This window comes from Zootoca vivipara, chromosome 5, assembly GCF_963506605.1.
Source record: "Zootoca vivipara chromosome 5, rZooViv1.1, whole genome shotgun sequence".
Lineage (NCBI taxonomy): Eukaryota > Metazoa > Chordata > Lepidosauria > Squamata > Lacertidae > Zootoca > Zootoca vivipara.
In genome coordinates, this window is record NC_083280.1 from 53,732,534 (window position 1) to 53,756,432 (window position 23,899).

Below are 23,899 nucleotides of genomic sequence, written 5' to 3' on the forward strand. Positions count from 1 at the left end.
GAAGGGAAGGATGTGGGGGAAACAACCTTTGCGATTTGTCATTTAAAGCAGTCAGCAGGATTGGCCCCAGGGTAAAGGGAAGATAGGAGGCTTGGGTTAGGCATACAATTAAGAGGGGAGGCCTCCTGTTTCAGAGGTTTGTGTGTAAGAAGACGCTCCTACCATAAGTGGTGCTATATTAACCAACAAGCTTAGCTTGGTATTTCTTTCCCCTTTTCTCTCGAATAAAATCCATTAAACAGTTGCACCTGGTCTGTCTTCCAAGGCATTCACAGTAAGAGAATGTGACAGCATCTTCTAGAAAGTGTACCTTTTTTCTTTCTGTTTAAAGGAAAGGGAGGGAGGGAGGAGCAATTTAATTTGTAAAATGTACTCATAAAAACTTCCCAAGTCTGTAAGAGAAATATGACAGTCTGAAACTGTCAGAAGGGAGGATTTTTTCATTATTATTATTATTATTATTATTATTATTATTATTATTATTATTAATTAGGCCAATATTTTTCCAACCAAGAATATTCTGAAAAAGAGATAGTGTCTAGTCCTTTGGATAACATAGTTACTAGTCTCTTGTACAACTCTAAGGACAGTTCTCCTAGAATATAACATGCATAAAAGGAGACTGTAATAGACACTATGTTAAAATTGAGGAATTAGTACCACATTGTCACCTGTCAAATTTTATGTCCATTTAATTCTTTGAAGTAATCAGTAGAGGGTGCTGTTCCATTTGGCAATGCATTCCTTTCTGCAGCATAAATCCATGTATTTTCAAAAGAATGTGATTCAGACATTACAGTTTTTAGCTAAAATAAAGAGCTTGCTGTCTTAACTGACAGCAACCTGCAATCACACAAGCATTCTGACTTAGGGCTGCCAAGTTTTAATCAGCAGCTTAATCAATGAAAGTTTTTGTTGATTAATTACAGACTGCAGAGTTTGATATTGAAACTTATGGAGAAATATTCATATGTTGGCACGAATGTGATTCTGGATTGTCACTTGAATAAGACACCACTTTTGCACACCACCCCAACTTCCGAGCGGTGCAAGATTCCAGGGGGTTCCAGGCACATACCCAGGGTTCGTGTTTCCTTTGCAATGAGATACAGAGGGTACTTGGGTGTCTTTATGATATATGGTTTGTTTACACATGTATACGACCTGAGCCTGTGATGGAGGGGTTCACAGCATTAACACCCCAAGAGGGGCTTGCTTCCCCATATCCACAACCTTGGATTCAAACAAAGATCAAGCATTACTCTGTCTTTCTGGCTTCCCAGCCTGCTGCCTTGCTTCTACCTTCTAACTTCACTCTCAGCTCTGGCCTTAAATTACCAGCCAGTTGAGGGTGGGTGTCCGTCCTTTTGATATCTAGCACAGAGCCACTTCATTTGTTCCTTTAATGGCCCATAACCCAGGCTATCACCTCACAAGGAACCTAGTCTGGCTATTCCAGGAATTTGAATCCTTGCATAAATTTTAACACTTGCTGGATCCAGGAATTAGAAGAGTCTCTGCATGCAGCCTACTCCCCAATGAATAGAACTGGAACTTCAAAAGTGCACAGAAAATGAGTCATTGAACCCATTTCAAATATAATGGTTGTTCCTCGGGGACAACTCAGAAACTTTGATATGATGTGAAAGAGAGCTTTGGCTATCCTTTGAACTAAAATGATTTGCCCCTGAAAAAAGGCTCTTAAGACTTGAAATGTATTAGGCTAAATAAATAATCTTTGACGACTTTGCATTTGATGCCCTCTCATCCTTCTATATCTGGCTCAAAGATCTGAACATGTAATTAGCTCTGAAGCAATCACATTTGCAAACAAAATTTCAAATGGCATAATTGTGCATGGACACCCTCCCACACATCCCGTGATGGAAACAGCCATCTAAAGCCAGATTTTAAGATTGCACTAAGTAGCTTGATGATTGGACAGCAGGATGAATCTTAAAAAACAAATTTCCCCAAAGTAGTACATGTGCCTGTGTAGTACAACTGCAGCCACAGGGCTAGTCATTCCACATGCAAATACTATTTTAACATGGCTACTCTTGCACATCTCGTCAGGAAGGTAGCAGAAAATAATAATCTCTAAATAAACCTGTTGTGTCTGCTGCTGCTCGAGAGCAAATACTCATTCCATCCCCAGTATTAATAGTTGCTGATTCTCCATCCATTCTTTCACAGCACCCATTCAGAGCTTCATAGTCTTCCTTCCCCATCTCATTTTCACAGGATGTTTCAGTGTATTTCGTGGAGAAACAGTTTTGCTCTTTTATTCCCTCTCCTAAATCAATGCTGAGAGTTCAAGCCTTGAGCGAAATCATTGTACAACAACCAAGGGTTGTAAGGTTCATGGCAACTAATCTAGCCTGCACAAATTCTTAGTAACAGCACAAAATAAAGCACATGTCTGTGAAGGAGTTGTGGATGTATTTGTAGGGAAGCAATTACTATTCCTATAAACATTACCCTTGGGTACAGGATGACTCAATGGAAGAGAACATGAGCAGAGGAAGTCTTTCTTTGCTAGTTTCTTCAGAACCCTCTCAGATATGTGTCAATAGCTGCTACTGTTTTTCATTTGTAAGTGACGTGTGGTTGGGAAGACACTAGTGTTCACTACCCCCTATAGCTACGAATAGCTACCAGTATGTACCTCTTCCTGGCACATAATACTGCCCAAAATAATACTGTACAAGGCGCAACTTGCTTCCAGGTAAACAGAATGTTCAAATATTTAAGTTAAACTGAGCAATAAAGGCCACACATAGAGGGAGGGAAGAGTAAATAATGAAGAAAATGTAAGCCAGAATAATGCTGCACATGGCAGAACTTGTAAACAAAGTATGCCAGCCAATCTGCTTCCTTCGTGATTAACAGCAGTGCAGTCATTTGGCATCAAACGAACGAGTCTTAAAAAAGTAAACACATGGAAGAACTGTGCCAGAAAAGCTTTTCTTCCCACATGCAACCCCAGCCTAAAAAAGGTAGTTATTTCAATAAAGTTCCCAATCAAGATTTTATATGTAATTTTTAATGGTTTACCTTTGCTCACTATCTCAATAATAGAGGAGGAGGAGGAGAGGAGGAGGAGGGAAGTTTCCAAAGGCAGCCAAATTCAAATATCAACATAAGCTAGAAAGATGTATTCACCGTTCCATTGGCATCACCAACATTTGCACATAGAAACAGGCAAATCCAAACAAGCTAGCCAGGCAATGCTTCTGCAAACCAGTAGAACGAATGGATTAGGTGCACACAACAGCATGGGGAATACACTTCTAGAGCATAGCAGCATCTCTTTTCATGTTCCTCTGTTTGCATGGTGAGTTGCCAATCATTCGTACAATTCATGGGTGAAACTACTCACAGGTGAGTTATGCTGAATCCTTTGCTAGATACTCTGCTTCCGGGGATGTGAGGCAGGAAGTTACGGACACACAAATAATGGTCTAAACCACTGAGCCTAGGGCTTGCCGATCAGAAGGTCAGCGGTTTGAATCCCTGCGACAGGGTCAGCTCCCGTTGTTCGGTCCCAGCTCCTGCCAACCTAGCAGTTCGTAAGCATGTCAAAGCACAAGTAGATAAATAGGTACCGCTCTGGCAGGAAGGTAAACGGTGTTTCTGTGCACTGCTCTGGTTCGCCAGAAGTGGCTTAGTCATGCAGGCCACATCACTCAGAAGCTGTCTGTGGACAAACGCCGGCTCCCTTGGCCTATAGAGCAAGATGAGCGCTGCAACCCCAGAGTCGTCCGCAACTGTACCTAACAGTCAGGGGTACCTTTACCTTTAAGAAATAATTGAGTAATGCATATTACACTGCATTTATTTATTTATTTATTGCATTTATATACTACCTTTCTGCCAAGGCACCCAAGGCAGTTTACAACGTAAAAAATAATAAACCAAATAAATGTTATAATATATAAAAAAAAATCAGACTCCTCTTGGGCTGACTGATGGTCTCTTCACAGGAGTGAATGGCGGGTGGTCCCTTGCCTCCATTTCCTCACTCCTGCCTTCCCACACGACACACAGGTCTTTCTTAAGCAGCCAAAAGGATGACAGCTGGTCCCGACAAAGTTTATGATACTATTTTTCTAACTGCAGACAAGCTGGTCGCAGGAGTTGCAAATTTTGAGGGGGGGAAATCACATGTAGAGTGAAATCCAGTATGAGCAGAGCCTGCAGGATGGTCCACATATCACATAAAGCTGCTGTTTAAAACTGAGTTGTGGTTTAATGTGAATGAGCATCATGCTTGTGCATATAACTCAAATGTTTCCATGGTGCTCCCCCCCCCCAAAAAAACGTTAGTCATGCAGGTTCGTGGATAGTTTCTATCCAAACAAACCAAGAGCAGGAGCCAACGTCTGTCCTTGGCTTACAGCTTGTGCTTTGCTTGTGGGAAACAAACCATGAGCCCTGGTTTAGATGGCACAGCAGGACAGAAGCACCTTGTGAGCAGCGTGCACCAACATTAACATTAATTCATGGCATGGATCATTCACATTAAACCATGGCATGCTTTAAACTATGACGTGATGTGATGTGCAAACTGGTTCCACAACTTGGAGAGGGGTTGTTTTGATCGCTAAGAGAGTGCGCTGCTGCAGAATATACAAACAAGTTTAGTACAGAAGCAGGTGAAAATAAAACCTGGTTAGAATGTCTGTACAAAAGAAAAGAAACAAATTTTGGCAACTGAGACAGAATTCCTTGGAACAAGTACACAAGGCTTAAAAGCTAGTTCATACTTGTTGTTGAGCTGGAAATATACTACACTCACTGGGTAATGCAGAAGGATGCTACTGGCCAATCTCCAAGTCTAAATGTACTTTGAATGCAGAGAAAATGTAATTTGTGGCATAGGTTTGTTATAACAGTAAGCTAGCTGTTGTTTGACAAAATTAGTAACACTTGAAATTCAGTTAGGGAGTCTCAGTTTCAGAACAAAAAAGGGGGAGAAAAAGTAAGGACCCTGAACAATAAGGGTTCACAGGAGAAATAGGCAATCTTTCCCTAGCACAAATAGATTTAAAACCAAGCCACAGAAAACCCTACAAAAGCCATTCTGAAAGCAGCTTTTAGAGTGAAGAGCATGTGTTGTATTACAAAGATAGAGAAAATGATTGTTTTTCAATTATTTTGATTAGTTCCAGGAAAAAAGGTAGGCATGGTTTAAAACTAATGCCTTAGATGAATAGTCTCCTGCCTTTGTGCTTCCCTTAATAGAGGCTTCTCTATTCTTGTCAGTATCAGAAAAAAATATTTCAATTCATTTTCTTTTACTTCAGTTTAAGCAAAATTTAGGCAGAATTTTAACCTGCTCAAATAACAGTTAAAGCTTAAAAAGTGGAAAGTCTATTTACACCAGGCTCTAAGAGTGTTTTTTTATTTTAAAAAAGGTATACTGCCTCTCCCTCATATTACCTGTGTTTTTAAACTCATCACAATTTTATGCTACATCCCCACTTAAAAAATAATAATGATTCACAAGGAACGGTATCAAAACCAGAAGGTAAAAATAACTGAGTTTTCTGTTCACAGATTACTCTTGAGACTTTCAGTCCTTTTAGGGGTTTAGTATAACTGCCTTGGCCAAGAGTTTCGGTAGTAGCCATTATGCAAAAACAGTTATGTCATTCAAGCAACGAAGGTTAAGCATCGCATAACAGGGTTCTATGTTTTCCAAGCCTGAAATGCAGTTGTGTTAACCTCGTAGACTATTCCTGAGAACTCATTTGGTTTTTGTTGTAGTCTCGGTGGGATCTATTGTTGGATGTTGTTTCAATCATGTGTTGTAAATTCTAGAAGCTCTTTTCGCTACAGTTTGAGCATCTGGTAAATTCTCTTCCTGTTCTTCAGTCTGCTTCAGCTTAAGAAACACTTCTGATTTCAAGAAGCGGCTGTAGCTGTCGTACTTCATGAGGCTGAAGATCTGAAGGGGGGGGCAGGGAAAACAATCTAGATGAAACAAAGCCTTAAAACACATAAACTAAGAAGGTTGTACAACAGAGATCTGCAATGAGCCCTCAAACTGTTAGACCATAATTCAACATATTAAATGAAAAGAACGAATCTGTGTCAGCTATGCTATAAACTAAGGGGAATATGTTGTTACTATTACCTCACAATAGCCACCCCAAATAAAATATGATCAGGTCTTGAATTTGTTGGATAACTACATATCTTAAAAGTATGCAATAGGCAACCCTGTTTAAGGAAGTTTTTAAACTGGTGCTTTTATTATGATTTTAGATATGTTGTAAGCCACCCAGAGAGGCTGGGAAAAGCCAGACACATGGGCGGGGTATAAATAAATTATTATTATTATTATTATTATTATTATTATTATTATTATTATTATTATTGCAATATCACATTTTTTAAAAAAATACATCTTCTTGAGTACTGTCTATGGTACAATATACTGCTATTCCTTTTTGTAACAATCCAATTTGGCCATTGTCAGATAAATGATAGGACACCACTCTGTCACATTATGATTTGTCTCACAACCTCTGTAGAAAATATCCCACTGCTGAACTTAGCCAGAACATATCCCCAAATGCAACCAAGTAACTACTGTAGAATCAAAAATAAAAATGAGAGCTTTGTTTTACTAAGTTTTTTTTTAAGTACAAGACTTCCTAAACACTGTTATTAAGTAAAAACCACTAATTCAAAGTGCTGGTTTTGACCTATAAAGCCTTAAATGTCTCAGGAATGCAATACTTCAAGTACCGCCTCTTCCCATCAGAACCTACCTGGACTCTGAGATCATCTTCTGAGGCCCTTCTTCATGTGCCTCCTCCTCAAGAGTTCCAGAGGGTGGCAACACGAGAATAGGCCTTCTCTGCAGTGGCTCCCCATCTGTGGAATGCTCTCCCCAGGGAAGTTCGCCTGGCACCTTCATTATACACCTTTAGGTGCCAGGCAAATACGTTTCTTTTTAACCAGGCCTTTGGTTGATCTGATTGACATCCTATGCCCTTTTAAAATGTGGCTCTTTTGGGGGGGTGTTATTGGGTTGATTTTATTTTGATTATATATATATATATTGTGGTTTTATATTCTGATTTTGTTCTGTGAACCGCCCTGAGACCTCCAGGTATAGGGCAATATATAAATGTAATAAATAAATAATAATAGAATTTTGGTTTGGCTCAGCATCCAGGTGTTCTTTTATCCTAGATCACTCATTGGAAGTTCCATCTTGGCACAGCCTTCCTGACACCCTGTAGTGCAGTAAGCCAACTGGCTACTGCCAGACTTTGGAACTCCTTCCCTAGAGAAGCTAGACTGGCTCCCTCCTTGCTGTCCTTCCAATGAGCTTTTGGGAATGAACTGCTTTTAATTAAAGGGCCGGTGCTCTGCATACAAAAATGTTTTTACTGAGAGAAATTTGCACTTAATGCTAAAGACTTTTCACGAGAATTCTCTTTTTTAAAAAAAAGGGGGATGCAAATTGCTTCAGAAAAGTGGATAACTGAATTTAAGATTGGAAAAGGAGAATCTGAGAGAAATGAAATAGTAATGGAAGTGGAATAGAAGCCTATATAACCCTCTAGCTAGCTGCAGAATAATCAGAGTAGTTGTGGTGGATTTCATTGCAAAGTGCTTAGAGTAACTAAACTATTTAGTTACAGGTAGGTAGCCGTGTTGGTCTGAGTCGAAACAAAATAAAAAATTCCTTCCGTAGCACCTTAAAGACCAACTAAGTTTTTATTTTGGTATGAGCTTTCGTGTGCATGCACACTTCATCAGATACACTTCAGTGTATCTGATGAAGTGTGCATGCACACGAAAGCTCATACCAAAATGTAGTGTATCTGAAGTGTATTTGATGAAGTGTGCATGCACACGAAAGCTCATACCAAAATAAAAACTTAGTTGGTCTTTAAGGTGCTCCTGAAGGAATTTTTTTATTTTGTTTAAACTATTAAGGAGTGTTTTGTATTCTCAACCCAAATTGGGAACAAAATCTCATATGCAGAAAATGGAAACAAGTTTCATAAAGTCTGTTTCTAAAACATCATATATATGGCTAGTGGACTGCAGGCTTTTTCTTTTCTTTTTTTAGCCCACAGCTGCAGGAACTCAGCACAACTCAGCCATATTGCAACAACTTTTAAATTAACATGTATATTTTGTGTTTCAGCTTAAATATCATGATTAACAGATTAGTAGCTTGGTGGTGCTACTTATTTTCAAACCATTAAGATGCCTCGAAGCTGTAATTTAGTTTAAGCAAAAGGAAGCATTTCTAATCTGCCACATTCAATGACTTCCAAATAAAGGTATCATATTGAGGAACCAGAGTATTATATTATTGTTCAACAGTGTAACACTTTTTGCATACCACATTTAGTGATTTCCAAATGAAGATATCATAGTGAGGGACTACAGGATATTGTTGTTCATCATTGTTGCACTTTTTGTATACAAAGTTCTTAAGATACATTGAGCAAAACATCAGGCAAACATGGTTGAATGTTTGTATTAGGGAAGGAAAGAGTGTTCAGCAGATCATATGATAGAGATCATATGACTGGGTTTGTGCAAAAACAGATTCAACTGCAAAACCACATTTTTAAATGGTCATCTAATGTAACGAACGTCTGTTCAAAGAAAACTATCACATCAAGATATGGATATAATGTTGAAGCCTCAAACTCCTCTCAGCTAGGTAACTAGTGTGTCTTACTACTGTGAACTGCATATTTGTGATTTTGGGTTGTTGTGATAAAGTTTGAGACAACTTATGCCATTTTTCAATTAAAAAGTATACAGTCTTCCCTAGAGACATTACCTCAGCCACTCCAATGATGAAGGGAGAAGTTTAGGCAGGAGGGGGCTTCCTTCCAGGGGTGCTATATGTATAGCAGAAACAGCATGCACACTAGTACTCAAAACACACACAACTGACAGCATTGGTAAAACTTTCAGCTTGTCACTTTCATCAGGGAGCAGAGTTAATGGTGAAGGAAATGATCTCAGAGCATGCTAGAAACATACCTGTGGGATTGCATCACAGTCTAGTTACAGGTCAGAGAAGGGCAGCATATGAAATATGAGAGCATTGGTGGGGATTTCTTCAGTACTTGTTGGAGGGGTGTGTGGTCACATTTAAAGCAAGGAGGGGAAACGTAACTTGTAAACAATGGATTCCTTGTTTTTTTAAAAACACAATTTTGGCGTTGGACTCTGTAAAACAGCTTGGAAAAGGAATGATGATGTTACGGCAGCTTCTAATTGCCTTATTGACCTGAACAAATAATGTAATAAGGTAGCACTAAGAAATAGATTTGTTGATTATTTTTTAATGCTTTGAGCTCTGTGCTGTCTGATACTGTTAAAAATTGATTTACTAAATTATATGTGATTGGGTGTTGGTTTGTACCCGCACCTCATGAAAGATACTTTTATTGCATGGGATTACCTTTTTAAAAATGAAAGAAAGGAGACTTAAAAGGCAACTGGAATTCAAGCTGGCACAAACTAAGGATGCATTTCAAACCTTCTACCACCAACAGGGGGGCTCTGTGGAGCCACCAAGGCATCCAGCCCTCCCACTCACCATGGCAGCAAAAGGTGTGGCAGAAGGGGGGGTGGGGCCCAATCCATATGTAATAGAATCAGGTCATAACACATATTGAGAATTGTTAATCAAAGGCTCTTCTGGAAGCCGTTAACACAACCTTTGCGTTTCTCAGAACCATCTAAATGAGCTTACAAAGAACTGCTACAGTACATTTTAAATTTTGGTGTTCTAAATTTAAAATGCTACCCTCCATGCACAATCTCTCCTAGCTCAAATTAGCAAATATAATGTGTCCCACTCACCCTTCAAATGATTCTACCACCACCACCCCCAGAGTGATGTGTCAGCTTCCTGTATCTTTGTGCCTTTAGAATTTGGACAATTGTACAAACAAACCTTAAAGCCTGCCTGAGCTCCATCTTATCAGTCCATTCACTTGAGTCAGAGAGAAGGGAAGTGACATAACTGGACCATGGAGGGGCAATCACCATGTTGTCCTTGGTGAGTTGTGCTGTGAATTGCTGGCAATTTAGTTTTTTAAACAGAGCTAATCAGGGCTAAAAAATTGCTGCACTTATCCAAGGCTCATGAGGTAGGCTGGATATCTTTACTCTTTTAACATGATGAAATAAGGTTGGTGGGGACGGGACACTAAGTAAGCTTGAACAATCATATCTTTGCTTAATAAACCAAGATATGGACGTGTATTTTGGCTGCATACATAACCCCATCGTTCCTTCCCTTTGTGCAAGCAGTGAAACAAATTAGGAAGGCGTTATACTCCCTATAGCAGGCATCCCCAAACTCGGCCCTCCAGGTGTTTTGGGACTACAACTCCCATCATCCCTAGCTAACAGGACCAGTGGCCAGGGATGGTGGGAGTTGTAGTCCCAGAACATCCGGAGGGCCGAGTTTGGGGATGCCTTCTCTATAACTTCCAAACAGGTAAACTGTGGTTAACAGCTTTGGAACACCTCAGGATATTATACCAACTTCAAACCATGGTTTAATCTGCTATTTTGATGCTGTTAAGCATAGTTTCCTGGTTCAGGGGGAGGAAAACACTATTGTTAATGGACTATTTCCTGCGTCATTCCCCAGCTTGCTTGAAGGAAGCCGTGAACGGCTGCCATAAGGTTCATTTATATCTGGGCTTAGTAAACTGAGATATGATTACCCAAATGCAGCCAATAAAAGCTGGTCCTTTGGTCCTAATAAATGGTTCATGAGAAATATGTTCATAACTCTCATAATTCATTATGTCAGATACTGGACACTATTCATAACCAATATACAGCAATATAAAGCACTGACTCTAAGCACCCTGTGGTATTTCTCTGTTGTTTTAAATGTAATGAGTGCCATTTGCCAGACCCTGCAAATGAAACAGATTTATGTAGATAAACAATATGAATGTTGCTAGGCATATAAGCCTATTTATTGCAATCCTAGGCATATTTACTTGGAAGTTTATTTACTTCTGAGTAAATATGCTTAGGTTGGGGTTCTGAGCCTTGCTTTTCCCTCCATGATTAATCTGTTCACAGAAACTGGTATGACTGCGAAAATGCAGTACAGCACAAAATAATATTTCCTAGCACAAGATATACAAATTCAAGCTTTTTAAAACTAAAAAATAAATAAAAATTACACACATATAAAGTCTCTGGTCCTCATGACTGAGAAAATACCTAAAGAATCCTTTAGCACTTTATGCATATGGGTACTGAACATCTGATACCATTGCTTTGGAATGATCCGCCCCGCCCCCCGTAAGCATTAGTGAGCTCTAGCACTTCCAACAAAAGTAGGTAACTATTATTATTCATTTATTTATTATTAAACTTATTAGTTGCTTTTTTTTACAAAAGTAACTCAAATGTATAACAATGTATAAATAAACAAACAAGCACATACACTGAAGCCAGCATAAAACAAAACAGAGGAAAACCTAAAAGCAAATAACATTTTTTTTAAAGGCAGGATTAAAACCTCACACTCACTAAAGGAGGCCACAGGTAATTAAAAGCCAAAGGCCTGGCAGAAAAGAAATGTTTTTCCCTGGTACGTAAAGATATGTATTGATGCTGCCAGGTGAACCTCAGTGAGGAGCCACCACTTTCATGAAATGGACCATTTTCATGTTGCCACTCTCTGGACTTCCTGTTGAGTTGCCACATGGAGAAGGGCCTCAAATGATGATTGCAGGGTCCGAGTTAGTTCATATAGGAAGAGGTGGCCTCCCCCTGGGGTCCTGAGCCATTGCCAGTGTTCCAAATACACTTTTTTGACATATATCAACTTCTGAGCCACAAAAATAATTCCAGAACCCCAAAGCCTCTGCCTTCCCCCAGAAACTTTCAATAAAGTGTCTTAAAAAAATGCTTGGCAAATTGTGTGGTGAAGATTAATCACTGTGGAGCTGCACCTATACCAGTGTTTCCCAAACTTGCGTCTCCGACTGTTTTTTGGACTATAACTCCCATTATCCCTAGCTAGCAGGACCTTTTAGCTCAGTGTTCTTGTTAGTAGCTAGACAGCCACCTAATCAGGGAAGTTTCTGAACCTTACCTGGTCTTGAAGTCTCTGAAACATTAGAGGGTGAGGTTTTTCCAATATTGACTCATCCAAACGGGATTGCCCTTCAACATTAACTTGAAAAGAAGCTTTACTTGAGAGGAAAGTCATGTAAATTTCATTTGCCTTCGCTTGCATCTGTGAACAGAAGGACACATTTACTAAGCAAGCGTTTTATGTTTCAATATTGCACATCTGTAGGTTTGCTAAAGCAGGAGAAAGGGGAATAATGAATGTTACGCCAAGAAACCACAGTAACAAATGCATTTCAATATGCAGCAAAAGGAAATCCTACAGACTTTTTAGACATCTATTAAGTAAAAAAGAATTGAATATACTTCTTTGATCTTAAAAAGAATCAGAAAACGATAAATAAGCTTTGTCATCCATAAAACTCTGTCCTCATCTGCAATCATGTTTTTACCTCACCCCCAATGAGGTTATGGTGTTGTAAACACAAGAGAAGTAGATCGTATTATTTTCTATGTATATTCACGTGATTTCGAAGCGTACCTGATAGCTTTGTAGGAAATGCATGCTATGCCTCAAGACTACAATGGAATCTTTCAGACAAATAGGTTTCGAAGACAATACCTGTTTCTCATCTTTTATCTTCTTAAACTCTTCACATGCTAGCCAGAACAAAACATTTTCTTCACTAAATTCTTTCTTTAAAAACTCCTGAAGAAAAGAGTGAGCTGTTAGATAATTAAAAAAAAACCAGGTCGTCATAACCTAGCCAGCCTCTCTTACTATTATCTTAACTGGAAGGTCTGATGGAAGGGGTGGGCAACCTCAATCCCAGGAGCCAAATGCAGCCTCCCAGGCTTCTCTATCTGGCCCTCATCACTCTCCCCAGGCCACACCCCCTCTCCCCATGCTGTATGCCTTAGTGGCATCTAGCCTGGCTAGAATGTGCCCTTGGACTATAATAACCCCTATAGCTTGCATGGATGGGGAGATGGGCATGTAGAGATCTCTAATTTGAGCATGGCTGGACTGCAGTCTACTGACCGAAGGTAAGAGTCACATCTTGTTACCCCACCCTCAACTAGCGTGTGGCCCCTGCAAGGTAACCCGCAAAGGAACTCAGGCAGAAAAAAAAAGATTCCTGCCAGAGTTTTAGAGACTGGAACTTGGCACTTCACACACCTCTTGTCAAACGTGACGGAATCAGTCCAGAAAGAATTTATCATTTTTGTCAATGATCCTCAAGGCTTTTATTCTCGCTAAATTTTACTCAAGCCAACCTCAGAATCAATTATTATCTAAATTCTTCGAAACGAAGGAATACAACTTAATTCTACATTGCGTCTACACCATATTGTTGGAAACAGTATTGAAGAATATGTAGGCGGAAGTAATTAAGGTAGCAACCCTAAATCTCTTGACGCCTTCTGGATCCTCCAGCAATTGTTCTAGCGATGTCGCCCATCTTGTGGTGCCATTTAAACTTTGGTGGCTGCTGCTTGGCTTGCTGTCGCTGTCGTTTATTTCTGAAAAATTAGAAATAAAGTTGGTTTTTTTTAATTTAAAAATTTCACATCTCTGCCCTCTCTTATAAGCACGGAAGTGTTCTCTATCTCCGGGGGCCAGCTTTGGGACTGTTTAACCAAAACAACTGAAAGCTCATGCTGGGCATACATTTCAGTGCAGTGCCATTTAGCCCAGAATAGCCCACAGACCTCTGTGTTCAGGATCAAAGGCTTCCTGATGCTCCCAAGCATCCTGGCTCAAGATGCTGAGCATCATAAGAACACTGAAAACCACCTTATACAAGATCAGATTATGTGTCCCTCTATCCCAGTATTGTCAATTCTGTTGGGCTTTGGGCAGAGATCTTTTCCATCATCTGCTACCTGATGCTTTTCAGTGGAGATGCTAGGGACTGAACCTTATTCGTGCATAATATGTGCTCTGCTGGTGTGTTATAGTAGCCCTTCCCCAAATGGAAGGTGAGAAAATGGCCCTGGGCAGGCATAGACAAACTGGAAAAAAAGCACATTTTCCGCTCTGCAGTTTTGAAATGTGTTAAGTTGCCATGTAGGTCAGTAATTTACAAACAAGTTTAAAACAAAAAACAAGCACTGCTATCTTAATAAGTTCATTCATTTCACAACTGTACCAAAAAAAACTGTCTCCAAACTCTGCTGCAAAACAGTGGAACTGTCAATGCTGCTATCTGCTTAACATCACACACACCAAACCTATGAGAAAACACTTGGTAAAATGCCAAGACCGCTTCCAAAATTAAGATCTTGAGACCCATGTATAAGTGTGTGCTGGGGTGAAGGGAGGAAAGTGGCTTTGTTTTTTAGAGAAGGGGAAGGGAGGTGCAGCGTGCAGCTATAAGTTGCTTTAGTGGAAAGTTGGCTGGAATTACATAAAACTTTTTTCATGCAATTCCACAAATGAACATTTGGTTCCCTTACTTTAGATGTGTGTGGGGTGGTGGTGGTTGAGGTATAATGGGATTGTCAGATAGGTGTGATTGACAGTAATCGCTACACTTTGTTGCTGTAGCCTACATCTGTACTGCTATGGTCTGTAGGGATTCCGTCTCTCTCTCTCTCTCTCTCTCTCTCTCTCTCTCTCTCTCTCTCCCCTCTCCTCTCTCTCTCAGCATCCCATCAGGTTGAGTGAATGTCTTGACTGTACTTGCCAATAGGGACGAGGTTAGCCCACTGCTAAAGTAGAGCCTTTCCACTCTCTAAAACTAGAATCTCTTTGTTGCTGGTTATTGATTCAATGAAAAAAGTTCTGCATAAATACACAACTCAAATCAAGATCAAACCAGACATGACACAGGAAATCTGCCTGCCCGTTGAACTAGACAGTAGTGTGCTTGATGGACAAAACAGTGCTGTTTGTTTTAAGGCAGCCTCCTTTGATTCTAAGGCCTCGTATTCACTCTCAGGCATCTAAGTAGCAAGGCTGGGTGGGGAAATTCTGCTTGAGACCCTGGAAACAGGGCGACAGTGGTCAAGTCAGGCTTATAGTCTGATCATATAATGCAACTTCATTTGTTATTCTGTTTATGGGAAAAGGCATAGTGCTCTGCAGGGTGCCAGCTACTGGTATCAAAGAATTGTAGAGTTGGAAGGAACCAATCTAATCCAATCCCTTGCAATGCAGGAATATTTTGCCCAGCATGGGGCTTGAACCCATGACCCTGAAATCAAGAGTCTCATGCTCTACCAACTGAGCTATCCCAACTGAATTATTTGCCAGATTTTTCTTTTTACCTGCTATGCTGTAACAGCAATCTGACATGGTAAAATAAAGCGGACTAAAGTTTTTCCTGTTGCTTTACTTCCATGCTAGGAAAGGCTTCCCAAGCCACATTTCTGCATGGCATACTGCTGCTAAAGGCACAGAAGCAGGATATCCCCCCCCCCAAAAAAGTGGCAATGCTATGAATTACCTTAGTTTTCAGAACACCAGAGAATGAAAAACAGCAATTGCTGGTTAGCACTGAAGACTTGGGGTATACATAACCATGTGGAGACATGACAGTCAGATATAAACTGACTCCAGTACTGTCTGGAAGTTATCCACTTGTAAGGAGAGACTTGTCTGCATTCCCAAAATATAATAATTTATTTCTTAAAACTAGCTTCTGTTTTTGGCAGAATATTCACATGTGAGAAAACATTTTTACTGCCCTAGCACTGGATATGACATAAGTGGCATTAGAGAAGAATAAATTCCTTCAAAAAGAGCTCGCCTCCCTTTATTCATACGTTACATTTCCTAAAGCCATGAATTTGTGCAGCAATCAAATGGTGAAGCTGCAGAAGGAGAAAGTGGACTTCCCCCCACATAAACTTTTTTTTCTCACTACACTTTTTTAAAATGCCCGGTTTGCACATTTTGATTTGATTTGATAATTTAATTTCTATACCCCCTAATATAGTAAAAATATCTCTAAGAGGTGTACGGAAAACTGAAACAACAACAGACAACTTAAAACGTTACCAAAATATAACATTATAAAAGATTACATTAATACAAAGTTACTAATATATATAAATAAATTTCAGTTACTTTTCCTTCTGAGACTCTTCCTCTCACCCTCCGGGTTCTCGCCCAGGGTCCAAACAAACTCTCAGCTCACCCACAAATGTCTCACAATGAGAAGAGTTCCTGGAACCAGCGGACATTGCCCTAGTCTCTCACTCCAGACCTGCTCTTTATGGGCAGGACCAAGGTTTATGGTACTTTCTCAGGCTGCCCACAGCTGTGTCCCGTTCAGCTGTACACTCCACACCAGTTCCAGGTACAGGTTTGTTGGGTTTCCCAGGGGTCCAAAGGATGGGGGAAGGGCCCCCTCCACACCCAGCTCTTTCTTCACCTTCTGTGCCCTCTCCTCCTCCTCCTCCTCCTCCTCCTCCTCCTCCTCCAGCTGCCCTGTAGTTCACATTTTCCTGCAATTTTTCCTCTGTTCTTGACAAGTGAGCATCCTATGCAGCAGCTGCAGCAGCTTACTGAATCTCACATGCACAACTAAAACCCTATATTGCTCTCTCATATTTATTAAATCATTTGTTTGTTTCACGAGAATTATTATGATGCTCGGTTATAATAAAACCTCAGCAAAAAGAATAAAACAATACAATTATCAGAAAAAAATGGTTTAAAGCAACTATTTTAAATATATTTTTTAAAAAATTAAAATCAACAAGAAGCTAAAAAAAAACCAGATTAAAGCACATGTCGAAATTCTACATGTCCTTACGAGCTTGCCTAAACAAAAATGTTTTCAGCAGGTGCTGAGAAAAGTAGAGTGAAGTTGCCGGCCTGATGTCAGCAGGCAGGGAGTTCTGAAGTTTGGGTGCTGCTACACTAAAGGTTCGATCTCTAACACATGTAGAATAAGTAATATGTTGCACAGTGCCAGCTCCTTTTACATCTTGATTTCAAAGAGCTCTTCCCACCTTATAGGTCACTCAGCATACTTCATGGCTGAGTGGGGATTTGAATGTGGGTCCGTCTGTCCCCAGTCATAATCTGTCATAATAGTTCACTACACCCAGGTGACAATAGACAATTACCAGGATATCATGGTCAAAACTTTTATGAACTTTTATGAGTATGAGGAGACTGCAAAGAAATTATAATGAGTGTTTTTCAAGTCCTGTTGGTTGCTTAAGTCCTTGATTTTTTAAATGCTTATAGAAAGCTGCTGTAGACTATACATAGATGAGGCTAATTATTCCTTTTATCATTACACAGAAGAAAGGGTCCAATGTGCTGAGAAGTTGTCTGCCTGCTAAAGCTTCACTATTCAGTTCAGGGAAGGTGCTAACCTCTTTACTGAGCTTAGCAAAAAAATTTTTTTGCAAATGCAGGATTTTTGTGCATGATGGGTTTTTCCCACCAAAGAAAAAAATGACATTGACACATTTTGAGAAGGTGGGGAGTTGGCTGTACCCAGACATATTTTCCTTCTCCCCCCTCCCTCTGTTCCTCTCCCATCATCCCTAGGTAGCAAGACCAGTGGCCAGAGATTATGGGAGTTGTGGTCAGGGATGATGGGATCTTCAGTCCAACAATACCTAGGGATGCAAAGTTGAGAAACTCTTGGACTAGGATCTGGGAGACCAGGGTTCAAAGCTTCACCCAGCCATGAAGCTCACTGGGTGACTTTGAGCCAGCCACCATCTCTCAGCCTAACCTCTCACAGGGTTGTTAGGAGGATGAAATGAGGCAGGGGACGCTCCATATAATGCAACCTTGTGCTCCTTGTAGTAATGGTGGGGTATAAAATTAATAATGCTAACAAACCACAAAGCGCAGCTTCTTCCATCCCTGCAGTATAGTGCCAGAAAGTTCATTAAGTTAATGACACAACTTTTTAAGGTAGTTCTCAGGGCCTGAACACAACAATGCTAAATTCAGATGAATACATCTACTCTGGGCAAAAACAAAACAGATTTCATAGAAGCAAACTACAGGAATATATGTAGTTGCTTTGAGCTTGTGCTTCTCAAAAGTTTCTCTCATTTTAGATGACAGATAGCGGATCAAAGTGCTCCTTTAAGATTTGATTATTTCCTTTGTTTGGCTATTAAAGAGTTACTGAATGCCAAGAATAATGATATATGGAAGTGCTTCATATTTTCATTTAGATTCAGCTTTTGATCTTCTGATGGGAGTGCTTACTTACTTTGGTTGATGTATCTCAGGAAGCTGTTTATTCTTTCTTTGGAAGCTGATTAGTAGGAAAAATTGACCCAGCAGCAACGGAATGAATCTGCTGGATCTGCCTTTGTTTGTTTTGTCCTTTACTAGAATGGCAGATGCTGGGTTTTTAATTGAGCTCTTACCCTACTAAATATTAACTGTTTTTTTTTAAAAAAAAAGCTTCCTTGAAATCTGCAACAAATTACCAGATTATCTAACAAAAAGTTGCATTAGAACATTCATTGGTTACAGGATACTAACTGTAAAAATACAATGTTTCACCAAAACTTTCACTGGTTACAGAAAACAACTATCCTGTTTTTTGTTTTGTTTTTTTGCGAGCACCAACAAGTCACAAATCTAATTCTTATTACGTTCCAAGTAGGAAAGGGGGAAAAGATTCACTACTTGGAACGTATGCAGTGCAAATCTATGCATATTTAATAAGAAGTTAGCCACATAGATATAAATGCTACTTAGTCCCAGGTTAGTTTAAGTCAGGGGTCAGCAAACGTTTTCAGCAGGGGGGCGATCCTTGTGGGGGGCCGGACTATATTTTTTTTGGGGGGGGGGTAATGAACGAATTCCTATGCCCCACAAATAACCCAGAGATGCATTTAAAATAAAAGGGCATATTCTACTCATGTAAAAACACCAGGCAGGCCCCACAAATAACCCAGAGATGCAATTTAAATAAAAGGACACATTCTACTCATGTAAAAACAGGCTGATTACCAGACCGTCCGCGGGCCGCATTTAGAAGGTGATTGGGCCTTAGTTTGGGGACCCCTGGTTTAAGTAGTCAATTACATGACATATTGGGGACTGGGTGGGGATATGGGATGTACATATAGACTTCCCATTCCCCATTATGACCCATTGTCCACTCACACATGCAACTGCGTAATCCTCTTTTGAGCCCTATGCAGAATCCTCTACACATGGGCTCCATGTCTGTGCAAATAATAATTACACTCAAAGGGTTAAAAAAAACATAGCTCAATATGTTTGTATGATTAGGATCCCATCCAGTAAACATATGATGGCTGAGAAACCTTAGCCTGCTTATGCCTTTCTTGTTGACTACAAAATGATAATCAACAACATGAATGCACATCACACAAGTACAGTTGCTTATCTTAAATGTGAGAATACAAGCACCCAAGACTTAGGACAGGATTGTCAAAAGTATTTGTGCACGTGACCTGACACAAGTTAAAACAGGTGGTATTCATAACTGAGCTCACTTGCCTAACTATAATTCAAAAGGATTTTGTCTCTATTTAGCATATAGAACTTCATAAAGTTCTATCGGCTATTTAAAGCTGGCTCTTAAAATATCTTTTCTCATTACTTACATCTCTACCCCCCCCCAAAAAAGCTGAAAAGCAAGCAAATAGGCAAACAGTTAATGTTAATGATAATAAGCAGCTTTCTCTAAGATAATAATAATAATAATAATACCCTTTCCTTTGCAAATTTCAGCTTGGAATTAATAACTCATGGTGAAAGTCATTCAAAGCTGTACAACTAAAGAGGCAAATTCCTCTTACTTTCCATGTAGATAATCACTTGAGACGTTCCAATGCCTATTTTCTTCTAGGAGCTGTAGTTTCTAAAGGACATTTGGGCTATAGTAGCTTGTGCTTTGAATGTCTGGGTTTGCTCAAATTACAAGCCCAAACATCCTCTTTTGAATCATTGGTTTCCACTTTTAACTATGAGGAAGGAAACCTAAAAGACATTCTGCACATGTAGCATATTTCGGAGCCTTCTCAAGATACATTTCATGTTTTTAAAACAAACTGTTTTAAAAAGCTAGGTTTAAAGCTAGGTTTTCTCACAAAGCAGAATTCAAATATTATAATACTACACATTTCAACCCCAACTTCTCAGAATGCTTTGGTTTGGTTTGCTCTTTGCAGCCCAACTATTCATACAGACTATTGGGTTAAAATAAATTAACCAGAATTTTTCAAATCAATGAAATTATAAGAGGGGGCAATCTATTTTCAAAGCAGATAAAAAATACAATAAAACTAATTGGACATCAAACTCAGACATCAAATTTCAAGATATCAGTAAACTGGAAAAAGATTCAGGGAATAGCAACAAGTAGGAATGAGTTGGAAGTATTGGGAACATATTGGGAACGTATGAGAAAAGACAGGAGAATACAGCATTTAAGCTACAGAAAACATTAGAGGGAAAATAAGCACTATCTGAAAAAGCTGCTGTGTGGAATTTGGAATTCATTAAGAGCAAGAATGGATTTAAGATCCTAATCCAAAGACATTCCCTGTTTCTCCTAAAATAAGACATACCCATAAAATAAGCCGTAGCAGGATTTCTAAGTATTTGTGCAATATAAGCCATACCCTGAAAATAAGACATAGTGATAGGCACAGTTCTGGAGGGCGCCAAGGAAGAGGCTAGGCTGGACATGTAATTAAAAAATAAGACATCCCCTGAAAATAAGCCACCGTGGGGTTTTTGGGGGGGAAAATAAATAAGACAGTGTCTTATTTTCAGAGAAACACGGTTACTACCCTGTTTCTCATATTTTAAGACATACCCATAAAATAAGCCATAGCAGGATTTTTAAGCATTCAAGGAATATAAGCCATACCCCGAAAATAAGACATAGTGATAGGCGCAGCAGCAATGCCGGCCGCGGCAGGAGGAGGAGGAAAAAAATAAGACATCCCTTGAAAATAAGCCATAGTGTGTTTTTTTGAGGAAAAAATGAATATAAGACGTGTCTTATAATATGAGAAACACGGTAGAAAGTGTCCTATTTCTGTATGAGTTTCAGATGACTGTTTCTAGGATTGTAATACTGAGTTTAGGCTGAATATTTGGGGAAACTCCTTTCAAATTGTAAGAAAAACAAATCAGTGGACTTCATGCCTCATATGAGCAATAAATCAGTCAGCATTGTCAAAGGAAGATTATCAAAAGAACAGGACAAGCATCAATCAGCAATGCACAAACTAAGGAATTTCATGCTTATGGTCAGGGGGTTTAAACGAAATGACTTGGGGGCACACCACTTTCTACTTTTGCAAGTTATAGTTTTCTCTTAATATTGTGTACAACCGGGGGTTTAAATCCAAGGCAGGTTCTTTGGGTGTGCAAATCCTCAAAAACTTTAAAATGTGATTAGAAACAATGCAGAAAAGCATTCTGAAATATACTCGGAGTCAAGAGTGAATTTCATGCTCTTATTCAGCTCATAGTCATCAAGGAGGAGAAGAGAAGACGAATGGCTCTTTTCCCAAAACCATCTGCTTATATACATTATTTACACAATGGGCCTTGCGTGATTGGCTACTTCAGGGCTACACCTGTGGGCCAATTATATTGTGGATTGACTTTTGCCTGCAGCCTGATTGGCTGCTCCTACAGGCCAATCAGGTAGCAGATTCACTTCTGCCAGCCGCCTGATTGGCTGCTCCAGCAGGCCAATCAGGTTGCGGATTCAATTCCACCTGGAGTTGGATTGGGTAGCTCCCGCTGATTCTGAATCCTATTGTTCTAGGATTCAGCTCAGTACATAACACATTCTTAAACAGGAACTCTAAAACAAAACCAATCTGTTCCAGAACCAGTGTAAAAGAAGAAGAGGGGATCCATCAAATCTTTTTTTTTTTTTTTTGGTAATTAGGGTCTACACTTTGTAATCGCAAACTAAAACTTTCACCATCATTTAAGACGGCAGGAAATAAAGTATTGCATTTTAGGGAGCTGCTCAAAGGAGACAGGTCTAAACATTTAGCAACAACCTGGATTTCTTTGCACTTTTGGGGGGGGGGGTAAGGCAATGTTTTCCATTATGTCCCAAACTTAATGAATAAGCTTCTGGGAGTTTATTTTTGAGAGAAGGGAGCAGGGCTTGCTCATTCTGACATCCATCCTCCTTCCCTAAATTGCGTGCTTATTTCAAAGTTTTCTTTCTGCCTCCAATGGAAGTCCAAGTCAGCTGACTCAAGCTGACTTGGGTCTCTTCTTATTATTCGTTGCTGAACGTGTGAGACGCATTTTCCCTCGAAAGGGACGTGCAGACCAATGGCATGGGGCGCCACCTTTTCCCCTTGGGTGCCGGGCTCCTTTCAAAGCTCCTCGGTGGCTACAAAAGTAAAAGCAGCGGGAGCGAAGCCAGCCCGTCGTCTGACTCACAGTCCCGGGCGAGAGCGAGAGCCGGCGGGCAGCCGCTGCATCTGCAAGCAAAAGGGGCGCTTCTTCCACCTCCCATTTCCAGATGCCCCGCTCTTCAGACGGGTCCTGACAACCCCGCTCCTCGGCCAACAGGGGCCAGAAACGAATGTTCTCTTCCTCCCTCGCTCGCTTCTCCTCTTTTAACGTGAATCCGCCCGGCAAGCGGCAACCGCTAGCCAGACAGCCCAAACCCCAGCGGCGCGCCTTCCTCTTTCGGCTGCACGCTTCTTCGGGCTGCTGCCCTCCTTCTCTCTTCTTCTTCTTTTACTTTTACGGAAAGTTACCCTCCTCCTCCGGCTGTCTTTCTCGAGGCCGAGAAGCAAGACCCACAGCGAGCGGCTTCCTCCTGGGAGGGGAGCCGAGGGGAAAGAGCCGCCAAAGTGGAGCTGCCCCATCAGGAAAGCGAGGCGAGTTCGGATAGCGGCGGAGGCGGCGGCGGCGGCAGCAGCAGCAAGAGTCCCACCCCCTCGCTCGCGAGGCTCAGGGCGGGCACGCGGCGCTTCTGCCCCCTCGCGCTCCGCGGCCGCCGTGGGCTCGACCCGCGCCCCCCCGCCCGCTCTCCGTCCCTTGCTCTCCGCGGCGGGGAAGCAGCTGCGCGCGTGAGATAGACCTTACCTGACGGGGGCCGCTTCCTGCTGAGCCTGCTCACCGCGCGGGTGAACATCTCTCGCCCGCCGTGGCAGCGCCGCGGCGAGGAGGAGCCCGGGGGGCGGGCGCCACGTCCAGGAGGAGGAGGAGGCGCTCGCGCTCGCGCTCACCCTCTCTCGGTAAGCGCTCGCTCGCTCGCCCAGCCTCCCTGGGAGGCGCCTTGTGCAGCGCCTTGCGCGCTCTCTGCTTGACGGCGCGCGTCACGACAGCTCTTGTCTCTGCCGCGAGTGGGGGGACGGGACAGCCGCGAGCGCCAGCTGTGCCTCGCCTTCCCTTTTGGCGGGAAAGAGGAGCTCGGCGCGCTCCTAGGCCCCGCTTCTCCGCAAACACCCTCGTGCGCGCAGGCTCGAGCTGGCCCCTTCGATAGAACCGTAGAGTCGGGAGGTATTTTTTTTATTCAAAGAAAATTCATTCTTTATTGATCTTCCTTCCATATATTACAAAAATAAAAGAATACAGACATACACAAAAGAGAAAAAAGTAAAAAGTAAAAAAATAAAAGTAAAAATAATAATATATCAATCTATAATTATACATCGATTATACTATACTTTCATATGAAAATTTATATAAGAAAAAGGAATAATTGCAAACAATAAAAAAGAACACAACCACCCCACCCCCTCCACCCTGTGATGACTTCCAGCCTTTTCTCTATTTCGGTTTCTGTATCCAAATTCCCTTGTACTGTATACCTGTTTACATATTTCT

The 23,899-nt window shown here is 40.9% G+C and overlaps 1 protein-coding gene across 3 annotated transcripts; it reads right to left on the bottom strand.

Annotated features, from left to right (window-relative positions):
• Positions 1–2,794: 2,794 nt before the first annotated feature.
• On the bottom strand, positions 2,795–23,308 carry RGS10 (regulator of G protein signaling 10). Of its 3 annotated transcripts, none has more exons than XM_035138338.2 (5): positions 23,156–23,270; positions 13,514–13,632; positions 12,731–12,817; positions 12,131–12,274; positions 2,795–5,953 (listed from the first exon to the last, which is right to left on the bottom strand). In XM_035138338.2, the coding sequence occupies exons 1-5, from the start codon at positions 23,202–23,204 to the stop codon at positions 5,807–5,809; spliced, it is 546 nt and encodes a 181-aa protein (XP_034994229.1). In that variant the 5' UTR covers positions 23,205–23,270; the 3' UTR covers positions 2,795–5,806. The 3 variants fall into 3 exon arrangements, with proteins under 3 accessions (XP_034994229.1, XP_060130765.1, XP_060130766.1); XM_060274782.1 differs by lacking the exon at positions 2,795–5,953 and adding an exon at positions 7,831–9,233 and having other exon boundaries at positions 23,156–23,299; XM_060274783.1 differs by lacking the exons at positions 2,795–5,953; positions 12,731–12,817 and adding an exon at positions 7,831–9,233 and having other exon boundaries at positions 23,156–23,308.
• Between the last annotated feature and the right edge of the window lie 591 nt (positions 23,309–23,899).

Excerpts from the sequence above, each read along its gene's own strand:
- RGS10 (XM_060274782.1), bottom strand. The coding sequence starts at position 23,204 with ATGTTCACCCGCGCGGTGAGCAGGCTCAGCAGGAAGCGGCCCCCGTCA. Across the intron at positions 12,275-12,730 it reads AGATAAAAGATGAGAAACAG|ATGCAAGCGAAGGCAAATGA; the intron begins GTATTGTCTTCG and ends TTCTGTTCACAG. Across the intron at positions 9,234-12,130 it reads TTCAGAGACTTCAAGACCAG|CTGTTTTACAGAGTCCAACG; the intron begins GTAAGGTTCAGA and ends TCCTTTTCCAAG.